General features: G+C 47.7%; 1 protein-coding gene across 1 annotated transcript in view; it reads right to left on the minus strand.

Annotated features, from left to right (window-relative positions):
* Positions 1 to 12,421, minus strand: part of TSNARE1 (t-SNARE domain containing 1) — a 339,199-nt gene that overhangs the window by 157,075 nt on the left and 169,703 nt on the right. Inside the window, exons 6-7 of the mRNA XM_083622303.1 lie at positions 12,194 to 12,268; positions 9,400 to 9,456 (exon numbers count right to left, since the gene is read on the minus strand). Coding sequence (XP_083478429.1) covers positions 9,400 to 9,456; positions 12,194 to 12,268 — 132 coding nt within the window. The remainder of the gene's footprint in view (positions 1 to 9,399; positions 9,457 to 12,193; positions 12,269 to 12,421) is intronic.

Here is a 12,421-nt window from a genome sequence, read left to right on the forward strand (position 1 = left end):
TCTCCCACCCAGAGATGCTCAGGATTCGACCTGGGACCTTCTGCATGCCAAGCATAGACCCTAAGACCAAGCTACAAGCCTTCTCCCTCCTATAATAATATAATAATAATAATAATAATTTATTATTTATACCCCGCCCATCTGGCTGAGCCTCCCCAGCCACTCTGGGCGGCTTCCATAGAAACCAAAAATACAGTAAAATATCACACGTTAAAAACTTCCCTGAACAGGGCTGCCTTAAGATGTCTTCTGAATGTCAGGTAGTTGTTTATCGCTTTGACATCTGCTGGAAGGGCGTTCCACAGGGCGGGTGCCACTACCGAGAAGGCCCTCTGCCTGGTTCCCTGTAGCTTTGCTTCTCGCAATGAGGGAACCGCCAGAAGGCCCTCGGCGCTGGACCTCAGCGTCCGGGCAGAATGATGGGGGTGGAGACACTCCTTCAGGTATACTGGACCGAGGCCGTTTAGGGCTTTAAAGGTCAGCACCAACACTTTGAATTGTGCTCGGAAACGTACTGGGAGCCAATGTAGGTCTTTCAAGACCGGTGTTATATGGTCTCGGCGGCCGCCCCCAGTCACCAGTCTAGCTGTCGCATTCTGGATTAGTTGTAGTTTCCGAGTCACCTTCAAAGGTAGCCCCACATAGAGTGCATTGCAGTAGTCCAAGCGGGAGATAACCAGAGCATGCACCACTCTGGCGAGACAGTCCGCAGGCAGATAGGGTCTCAGCCTACGTACCAGATGGAGCTGGTAAACAGCTGCCCTGGACACAGATTTGACCTGTGCCTCCATGGACAGCTGTGAGTCCAAAATGACTCCCAGGCTGCGCACCTGGTCCTTCAGGGGCACAGTTACCCCATTCAGGACCAGGGAATCCTCCACACCTGCCCGCCTCCTGTCCCCCAAAAACAGTACTTCTGTCTTGTCAGGATTCAACCTCAATCTGTTAGCCGCCATCCATCCTCCAACCGCTTCCAGACACTCACACAGGACCTTCACCGCCCTCACTGGTTCTGATTTAAAAGAGAGGTAGAGCTGGGTATCATCCGCATACTGATGAACACCCAGCCCAAACCTCCTGATGATCTCTCCCAGCGGCTGCATGTAAATGTTGAAAAGCATGGGGGAGAGGACAGAACCCTGAGGCACCCCACAAGTGAGAGCCCAGGGGTCTGAACACTCACCCCCCACCACCACTTTCTGAACACGGCCCAGGAGGAAGGAGCGGAACCACTGTATGACAGTGCCCCCAGCTCCCAGCCCCTCAAGACGGTCCAGAAGGATGTTATGGTCGATGGTGTCAAAAGCCGCTGAGAGATCCAGCAGAACTAGAATTGTTTGCACCTGAATGTTTCTCAGGTAAAAAATACCAACAACTTATTTTAAGGCATCCTCACTTTCCCCCATTTCCCTCCCCTCTAATCAAACCAAGTTTCATATAGTTGATTGCTACAGAAAACATCCCTAATAAGAACCCACCAAGGGTAGCCTGCATGCTATTTCCAATTTGCTTCCCAGCTCCAGGTTTAATATGCTGAAAGACGCTTCAATTTTGAAATCGTCTTTTATTGAAAAACTGTTGATGAGCAAAATGCATAATGCTCTCCTATTACTCCCCATCTCGTGCGCATCCCCTGGGCGCCAGAATCGTCTTATCTCCGCTCCCTGGCTGTTCCTCCAGCATATTTACATTGTTAGCCTCGCCAAAAAAGAAAAAGAAAAAAGGTATCATTATGTCAATAAGAGCAATTGAAGCATTAATAGGATGGTTACAGGCAGAAATGCAAGAGATTACTTTGTGCGCTGTATATATATAAAAAAAAGCAAGGGGAAAACATATGTCACAGGAGTCTTCTTAATTGTTCTGTGCTCCTGAATCTTATCTTTGGAACAGCCCCAACACAAGAGGAGGAGGAGAAAGAAAGATTTGGGGAAAAGGAGAATGAGAAGGAAGACAGAAGTAGGAGTAGAGATCATCGTGAACAGGTCCGGATTTAGGTTTGACGAGGCCCTAAGCTACTGAAGGTAATGGGGCCCACTATATGTCCAGCTGTCACCTTGCCAACAAAGGCCTGTATAGTTAAAGCTATGGTTTTCCCAGTAGTGATGTATGGAAGTGAGAGCTGGACCATAAAGAAGGCTGATCACTGAAGAATGGATGCTTTTGAATTCTGGTGCTGGAGGAGACTCTTGAGAGTCCCATGGACTGCAAGAAGATCAAACCTATACATTCTGAAGGAAATCAGCCCCAAGTGTTCACTGGAAGGACCCTGAAGCTGAGGCTCCAATACTTTGGCCACCTCATGAGAAGAGAAGACTCCTTGGAAAAGACCCTGATACTGGGAAAGATGGAGGACACAAGGAGAAGGGGACGACAGGACAAGATGGTTGGACAGTGTTCTAAAAGCTACCAGCATGAGTGTGACCAAACTGCAGGAGGCAGTGGAAGACAGGAGTGCCTGGCGTGCTCTGGTCTATGGGGTCACGAAGAGTCGGACATGTCTAAACGACTAAACAACAACAACATATGTCCAGCTGTCCTTTGTCAACAACAAATTGTCACTGTTTTTTGTGTTGAATATACGTTGCGATCTGAACCCAGGATCTTCCGTGTTTTCAAAACAGATCATCTTCTGTTTCAGAGTCCTCCTACCTCAAAATGAAATATGAGCTGCGTCACCCCCTCCATCTAAATAAGGAATCAGCCTGTTTTCTGTTCCTGTTAATGCACACTTACATAACAGGGGATTCCCTCCAAACCACTAAGCTCTGATACTTTGGGGGGGGCGGGGGAGAGACAGAGAGAGAGAGAGAGGGAGGGAGGAGAGACCTTTAAAGAGGAGAGGGGGAAATGAGGTGGGGGCAACCAGGAGAGAATGTGATTCCCTGCTTGTAGTGGATATTTTTCCCTTCTGCACATTTCTCTTGGCTACAGTTAATTGGAATTCAAATGATGTCCAGGGAGCTCTCGAGAGGTTGGGGAACTTTACCTCTGGCGAGATTCCGTTTTAACAAGTTAAACGGTGATTAAAGGGGAATCTGTGCAAACTTAGATCTTTCTCCGGTGGGTTTATGCCAGGGGCGGGGTGCTCTGGGAGTTGGAGAGCTAGAAATGAAGGCAAGGGAAATGAGAAGCAGGAGGAAATGGTAATGAAGCATTAAAAAGAACAAGGCAGGAGAAGGCAGTGGTGTGGGGGGGGACTCTAGGCACCCAAATATGCGGGGTGACTTACAGTTCTTGAGTCCTGAATGTGGGAGGTCGGTGTCTACAAAGGTGGGATGATGATGATGATGATGATGATAATAGTAGTAGTAGTAGTATTTATACCTCACTCAGGGCGGCTTCCAACAGAACATTAAAAACAGAATAAAACTTCAAACTTCCCCAAACAGGGCTGCCTTCAGAGGTCTTCTGAAAGTCGGATAGTTGTTTATTTCCTTGACATCTGATGGGATGGACTCGGCTCTGCATGGCCACAGGCCTGACCATCTCTTTTCAGACCATGAATATATGGTTCGGAAATGCACAGGGAGCCAACAGACTTTCTGATGTTGCTGAACTGCAGCTCCTTCCCATCACTCTCCAACCAGCATGGCCAAAGACCAGGGATAATGGGAACTGTAGTCCAAACACGCACACACATATCCCAAGAGCTGTGGCTTCCCCCACTCTCCTTCCTCATAGGTTTCGAAGAAGAGGTTGGGTGAGCATCTGCCGGGATCCTTAGCTGTGATCTTTGCATTTCTGGGGGTTGCACAAGATAACCCTTCCATCTCTACGATTGCATCTGGCTGTGTCCATGCCCTTTCTCTGAGGCCGCTATGTTCCCTTCTGCGGCCTAAGGGGTCACCTTACCTGTGAGAACCCAAGTTACAGGGAACCAGGCAGATGGCCTTCTCGGTAGTGGCACCCGCCCTGTGGAACGCCCTCCCACCAGATGTCAAAGGGAAAAACAACTACCAGACTTTTAGAAGACATCTGAAGGCAGCCCTGTTTAGGGAAGCTTTTAATGTTTGACAGGCTATTGTATTTTAATATTCTGTTGGAAGCCGCCCAGAGTGGCTGGGAAAACTCAGCCAGATGGGCAGGGTATCAATAATAAATTATTATTAATTATTATTATTATTACTACTACTACTACTACTACTACCTCCTTTCAGAATTTTTTTTTCTGGGGTGGAAGAAGCAAGTGGAAGAGACAGGAGGGGAAGCAGGCCTGGCAGCGCTCACCTTTAATCATGTTACAAATGCCATCGCCAAAGAAGGTTTAGGAGAATGCAATTTCCCTCCCCTTCCATAATCCATCTCTGTGGGTATTAAAATAATGCTGCATTTCACATCGAAATGAGATGACAGGCCGGATGAGGCTTCCCATTTATTTCTCCGGTAACCGTGTGACCTCTTTTGGCAGGGGGAAAGCCTTGATTTAAAGCCGTCGCAGAGGCAGCTTTGGTTGAGAGACGGGGAAGAGGAGAGTTCACGTGGATTGAGGAGAGAATCACAGTCACTCAGTCACCACCTCTCCCTTCGCCACCCCTCCAGCAAATCCACAATTGCTCTGTGTGAAGACAGCACACCACACATTGTGATCATCGTCTGCAGGACAAGCACAGCAGTGTCAGCCCAGTCCTAACCAATGGCACCCGATTCCTCCCTGGTGCGGCACCCAGTCCCTAAAATCCTGTGCCCCTGGCATTTTCTGCACTATGGAACACCCTTAAGCAGGTAAGATGAACCTACTGGATCAGGCCACTGGTCCATCTAGTCCAGCATCCTGTTCTCCTGGTGACTGACCAGATATCTGCCCGTGGGAAACCCAGAGACAGGATTCGAGCACAAGAGCAGTCTCCCCTCGTGCGGCTTCCAGCAACTGCTATTCAGAAGCATCACTGCCTCCAATTGTGGAGGCAGAATAGCCATCGATAGCCGTCTCCTCCACGAATCTGTCTCGTCCTCTTTAAATCCATCTACTTTGGTGACCATTGCTGCCTCCGGTGGGAGGGAGTGTTACGATATTCCGTTCCACCTTAACAGATGTGTGGAATTGTTGTATGTCACATGTCTGTTTACATTCCAGCACAGCTTGCTGGGAACTTCCGTTGTGTGTATAGCCTTTGCTTATGCTGCTTGCTTGGACAGGGAGGGGAGAAGACATGTTTTCCCCTTTGTCCTGATGCTGAATAAAACGCCTGTAAATACGCTTTATACAACCTCTATCTGCCCTTCTGTTGCAAAGAGTTTACCGTATTTTTTGCTCTATAGGATGCACCGGACCACAAGACACACCTAGTTTTTAGAGAGGGAAATCAAGAAAAAAAATAGCCTGTCCGCTTCTCCCAGAGCTTCTTGGGGCTGAAGCCCGGGTTTCTCCCCCAGCCCCAAAGAGCAAAGAAGCCAAGACAGCCAGCGGGATCCATCCATCCCGCTGGCTGTCTTGGCTTCTGCCATAGCTGCGCAACCTCTCCAGCTGGGAGCTAAACCTCTCCAGCGTGGCTAAAGAAGCGTGGCTAAAAAAGCCAAGGCAGCGAGCGCAATCCATCCCGCTCGCTGCCTTGGCTTCCTCTTTAGCCTTGAACAGCCTCTCCCAGCTGGAGAGACTGAGCGTAGCTATGGCAATTTCCCCACCTCCCGCAAAAGCCCATAGGAGCTGTGCACACTTTAAGGAGTGTGCGGCTCCTGTGGGCTTTTCTATGAGGAAGGAGAAGGGACTGACTGGCCGCGTCAGTCCCTTCTCCCTCCTGGGGAAAAGCCCGCAAGAGCTGCGCAAAGCTTGTGTGAGGCTCTTGGGGGCTTTTCCTGCCTGCCTCCCCCCCCGCATTCGCTCCATAGGACGCACAGACTTTCCCCCTTAGTTTTTAAGGGGGGAAAAGTGTGTCCTATGGAGCAAAAAATACGGTATTCTGCTGGTTTGCGTGCTCAGCTTCTGAAGGCTTCTGAAGCTCAAGTCACAGTTACATGCTGATCCAAGGACTAGAGATCGCCCGGCAACCAGCAGGTGGGCTGGAGCCAGCTGGGGGGCTGCCAATTGCCCCTGTTTCCTTGGACACATCCCAACAGGGAGTTCCGCAGTTTAAACTATGCACTGCATGAAGAAGGACTTTATTTCCCCTGTCCGGAATCATCCAACATTTAGCTTTACTGGCTGTCAACAAGATATGCTGCTAGGATTGTGGAGTTGGTGGGTACCCCAAGATTCATCTAGTCCAGGCACATCCAACTCCCAAGGGACTGTGATCTACTCCCAGTATTAAAAATAAAATAAAAAATACTGGCAATGATCTACCCATTGTCATTGCCAAGAGTTTTTGAGCTTTTTGGGGGAAGGGTTGCCAAGAGTTTTTGAGCTTTCCCCTCCAGCTTTTCATCCAGCAATTGAGCTGGAACACACCGGCGATCAACCTGTTGATCACAATCAAACCGTTGGACATGCCTGATGTAGTCTAACCCCCGCAGCCATGCAGCAATCACAGCTAAATAATTCCCAACAGACGACCATCCAAACATTACCTTCAGAAAGTTCTTCCTCTTATATAGCCAGAATCTCCTTTCTTATAACTTGAATCCATTAGTTTGCTTCATTTCCCATGTGTCAGCCCTTTAGATATTTGAAGATGGCTATCCTATCTCCTTTCAGTCTCCTCTTCCCATGCTTTGAGCCTCCCAGGAAGATGAAAGACTTGGGTTGCAAAGAGTCACACTGTTTGCCACTCTGTCTATTTACACTTCAAGACTTAGGCCAGTTTCACCGCAGACGGCAAACTGTTCAACATATGTCATCAGTCCATCTCTCGAGCGATATCAATTGGCCCTTTTCAGTCCAGGGACCAGCTGGGACCTATTATGACACAAACGAACCCAACTCCCCCCCCCCCATTGTCTGAAAAAGCAATACATTTCATGAACACCGGCGGAGAGGCATTCAGTCTCACAGTCTCCAAGGAACGGCAAGCTGTCTCCCACCTCAGAATAAATGTGGACTCTTGCATTTGTTATACAGGATGTTAACTTTACTGCTTCAATAGATGCACAATGCACCAAAATTACTGGTGCTGTGGGAAGCTGTGTTTTGCAAAGTCCCTGGCTGTTGTACATGAGAGAAAATAAAATCAACAGTAATGGTGCATTAACGGCAGCTTTCAAAGCCTTCAGTTCCCTTGCTTTATTTTGCTTTGTGGAGGAAGGAAGAGGGAAAATATATATAAAAAAGGGAAATCAAGAATGGATAATGGATGCAGATGGGCATGCATGGAAAAGCATAAAGGCACAGAGATGGAATCCTTTTTTAAAAGTCTCAGCAGAAAAGAACCCACTTGTATTTATTTTTTTCTTTCAACTGGAATGCCACAAGCAGGATCCAAGCACAAGAGGACTCTCCCCTTCTGTGATTTCCAGCAACTGGCAGTCAGAAGCACTGCTACCTTTAACAGGGGCAACAGAGGATGTATGGATCTACATTGGCTCCCGGTACGTTTCCAAGCACAATTCAAAGAGTTGGTGCTAACCTTTAAAGCCCTAAACGGCCTCGGTCCTGTATACCTGAAGGAGCGTCTCCACCCCCATCATTCTGCCCTGAGGTCCAGCGCTGAGAGCCTTCTGGCAGTTCCCTTGCTGCGAGAAGCCAAGTTACAGGGAACCAGGCAGAGGGCCTTCTTGGTAGTGGCACCCGCCCTGTGGAACGCCCTCCCATCAGATGTCAAAGAGAACAACAACTACTAGATTTTTAGAAGACATCTGAAGCAGCCCTCTTTAGGGAAGCTTCTAATGTTTAACAGACTACTGTATTTTAATGCTTTGTTCGAAGTCACCCAGAGTGGCTGAGGAAACCCAGCCAGATGGGCGAGGTATAAATAATAAATTCTATTCTATTCTATTCTATTCTATTCTATTCTATTCTATTCTATTCTATTCTATTCTATTCTATGGGTCTGTTTTTGGGCTACAATTCCTATCCTATCCAGAACACGCTGTATCTACTTCATGTTGCAGGAGGTTATGTCATTCAACCGTGCTCTGCCCAAACATTCTCACCCTATATTATGTTAACTATAAGTACTAAATTTATCATCTCCTGCTTAGACTATTGCAACACACTCTATGTGGGGCTATCTTCGAAGGTGACTCAGAAACTACAACTAATACAAAATGTGGCAGTGAGACTGGTGACTGGGAGCGGCCGCCGGGACCACATAACACCGGTTCTGAGAGATCTGCATTGGCTCCCAGTACGTTTCCGAGCACGATTCAAAGTGTTGGTGCTGAACTTTAAAGCCCTAAATGGCCTTGGCCCAGTATACCTGAAGGAGCATCTCCATCTCCATCGTTCTGGCCGGACACTGAGGTCCAGCGCCAAGGGCCTTCTGGCGGTTCCCTCACTGTGAGAAGCCAAGTTAGAGGGAACCAGGCAGAGGGCCTTCTCAGTAGTGGAACCTGCCCTTTGGAATGCCCTCCCTTCAGATGTCAAGGAAATAAAGAACTATACAACTTTTAGACGACATCTGAAGGCAGCCCTGTATAGGGTAGTTTTTAATGTTTGATGCTTTCTTATGCTTTTATATTTGTTGGAAGCTGCCCAAAGTAGTAGCAGTAGTAATAATAATAATAGCAGCTTTTTGCATCCATGTCTAATATTGTCCCTTTCCAAAATTGATTGCTGTGTGTGTTTTCTTTTTGTAAATCTACCAAAGAATAACATAAAATAAAACTGGTATTTTCTCAGTGTGGTGGAGGGTGTGTTTGCTGTGCCCTATTGGTGCATTGGTGATAGCACTCCCCCTTCTTCTGATAGGAATTCCTTTTATGGGGACACCAAAAATGGGGGGGGGGGTCAAGGAGGATCAGTTGTGGGGTGTGTGTGTGAGAAATGTCCCTATATTCATCTGAGAAATGTTGGTGAGTATGAGCCTTACACTACCTGAGTTAAAGCTGCCTAAAGTGGTGGTCATTGCCACATCTTATTGAAGTTCACAGCTATTCTATGTGTTGCAAATTATAAAGACTTTGTAGTTATAACTATAGAGACCTCTGGGCTCAGCTTCCCCCACAGAGCTCACCCAGAATGACTGAAAATGCCACGAAAGAGCCCCAACCTATCTTCTCCATGCTGGTGGGCTCCAACAATTTGGCCTTCACCCCAGCCTCTTCTGGAGAAGGACCTAGGAGGACCATCTACCAGGTTCCATGGTTCAAATAATCCACACCCACACACCCACTTTCATTAGTTTGCAGGTCAAGATGATACAGAGAGGGATAAAAAAATTTGGAAGTCCTTGCAATGCAGGAGAAGGGAGGGATTCCAACGAGATGATTTGCACCTTGCTAAACCTTTGGTGCGTGATACCAAGAAGAAAATTAGAGGTTGGCATATCAGCTCAAAATGCATTGAACAAATACTGTGCTTACCTGCTTCCTACTACTCTGTCCCTTGGGAAGCAGAGCTTTTGACTTCTCGGCGATTTTCTGGAAATACAATAACAGAATTAGTGGTCAGAACTGAATTGCATTAGAAACTTGTGTGTGTGTGTACACCCACACACGCGCGCGCACACACACACACGGAGAGAGAAATATTGGGGGATGAGCTAACCCTATAATTTAGGAAAGGGGGGGAGTGCTTTGAAAGGGTAGGATTTTTGAGAAATCAGAAGTAATTTTAACTTCAAGGGCGACAGGGTTATCAAAAGCAAAGCATGCATTTAAAAAGTGACAGCCCCAAGTGTGGTGAAATAGCAATTTGCCACTCAACAACAGCTCCCTGACACAACCAGGCCACTCAGGGAGGGGGGATATGCAATGGATAATTTTGGCACATTGTAATTTATTAAAAATAAATATATAGGTGGAAAACCGCCTGTGTAGGTTCTGATGGAACATGCATGGCTGAATGAGAGGAACAGGGATTGCAGAATGTATTCAATGACACCAACGACTGGTGTCATTGAATGCATTCTCTCCAGATACGCCAATCCAGATTTATGATCAGGAAGGGAATAAAACAGCTCAAGCCTCAACAGGTGAGAACCACTGACCTTGAGCCAGCCATCATCTCAACCTAGCCTACCTCACTGAGATGTTGTAATGATAAAAGAGGAAGGGGGGAATCATGTACACCACCTTGAGCTCATTGGAGGAAAAGTGTGATAATTGGGTAAACAATCATGGCTGTGTCCAATGGTGTACACTTAGGGTTCAACTCATGCGATGGGGTGTCCCCTTCTTCTCTCCCTGAACTCTCTGGAGTGTTCCTCAACCCTCTGGAGGATATTTTGTGGGGGAAAGGAAGAGGAGAGGAGGGAGAGGATCTCTGCTGACTTCTGTGCAAGCAGAATGGCACTCTTGGACCCCACCCTAAACGAATAAGGAGAATTCTGGCAAGAATTGGAATAGGAACTACTGTAATATACAGGTTCGTGCAGAATGGAAAGTGACCAACACTCTGTTGAGGTGGATCCATAGGTAGTTGCCAGAGATGAGTTAGGTGGTGGAAATGAAGAGCTAAGAAAGGGGACCAAAGTTGGGAGATGTACAAAAGATCCTCATTGCCAGAGTGCTCCTCACGATTATGCAGGCTCCAGAAATGGATATTTCACCAGCTTCGCTCCCTCCGGCCATCTTGTTTTGCCACTCTGCTTCATTCAGCTAAACGCCAGCTTGGCTTGGCAAGTTGAATATGTGCTGAAACCTACCCAGGACCTCCTCTCCAGCAGCCCATGCAATGGCGTGAATCCACGGTTTAGTGTGACATGAAGCAGGCCAGATAATCAGTGCAGCTCTCTACCTGCCTATGCAAAGCCTTAGCCTTGGAGTTCGCCTTTCAGTCTCAGCAACTTGCTTCCAAGTTGGGAGGTTCTTTTAGGCTAAGTTCCTGGCTTAGGAAGATTTGAAATCCCTGGCCATTTCTTTGCACTGCGAATCCCCGTGACAGGGTGAACTCCCATTGCTCGGTCCTTGCTCCTGCCAACCTAGCAGTTCGAAAGCACGTCAAAGTGCAAGTAGATAAATAGGTACCGCTCTGGCGGGAAGGTAAACGGTGTTTCCATGCGCTGCTCTGATTCGCCAGAAGCAGCTTAGTCAAGCTGGCCACATGACGCAGAAGCTGTACGCCGGCTCCCTCGGCCAATAAAGCGAGATGAGCACCGCAACCCCAGAGTCGGCCACGACTGGATCTAATGGTCAGGGGTCCCTTTACCTTTACCTTTTTACCTCCCTCTGAACTGTCGGCCTCCAATATGCTATCTTGGAAGTCTCCTCTTGGCTACTCTTAGACCACTCTTCTTGTTTCTGTCGGAACTCCGCTCGGCCAAGCCGATAGGGCCTCATCTTCCTCCGAGCCGAGCCTTTGAAATTGCCTCCAACGTGTTTAATGACCTGAGCCTTTGATAAGGCCTCAAGCACATTCTATCCAGCAGGGTTCCCAGTGCAGGGAAGAGACGAGAGGTTTGGCTACATTGTAAAGAGTTTTATTTCTAAACTACGCAGAACAGAAAAGACATCCTCTCTCTATAAGTTAGTTCTTGGTATGAGCTTTCGTGTGCATGCACACTTCTTCAGATACATGTGTATATGAAGAAGTGTGCATGCACACGAAAGCTCATACCAAGAACTAACTCAGTTGGTCTTTAAGGTGCTACTGGAAGGAAAAAAAAATTTTTTGTTTTGACTATGGCAGACCAACACGCAGTGGCGTAGCGTGGGGGGTGCAGGGGGGGCGGGCCGCACCGGGCGCAACATCTGGGGTTAGGGCAAATCCATGGGTTAGGGGGCGCAAATCCACGGGTTTGGGGGCGCAAATTACTTGCCTTGCCCCGGGTGCTGACAACCCACGCTACGCCACTGCCAACACGGCTACCTATCTGTAACTAATCCTCTCTCTATGACAGCAGAGAGCCACTGAACAAAGGAACAAAGGAACAAAGGAAACAGGAAACCACTAATGTCACATCCTGTCTCCCCTCCCGTGAGACTTCCAAGAATCTGGGCTGTCTCTGGAATGCGTGGAGTCCTGTGACTCCACGCAGCTGCACAGTGATAAGAACAGAAACTAACAGTTTCTGGTCCCGACTTTTCTGCACATTTCCTTCTTCTTAACCCTCCAAGTAAAGTTATCATCTTGTGATCACTCAGAAACCTTCTAGAAAGGGACTCCTACCCATTCCAACACAGCTCCCCCCCCCCCTAGATACAGGCTCATAATCACCTTTTGCACCGTTCCATATCGCTGAATGGCATCAGAGAGCTGGTTCTTCAGCCGGTCCAACTGAAGTCGTTCTTGCTACACAAGATAAACAAGAAGATCAACAAGCATCATTAGCAGATAACAGGACATTGCTTTTCTGCCACTAATTAACCAGAGATAGTAAATTCTTAAGGCCCCTTGACCTCCAAACTTATTACATAAGCACTGGGTTGATATTAGGCTAAAGCT

The sequence above is a fragment of the Podarcis filfolensis genome, assembly GCF_964270895.1.
Source record: "Podarcis filfolensis genome assembly, chromosome: 7".
NCBI classification, from domain to species: Eukaryota; Metazoa; Chordata; class Lepidosauria; order Squamata; family Lacertidae; genus Podarcis; species Podarcis filfolensis.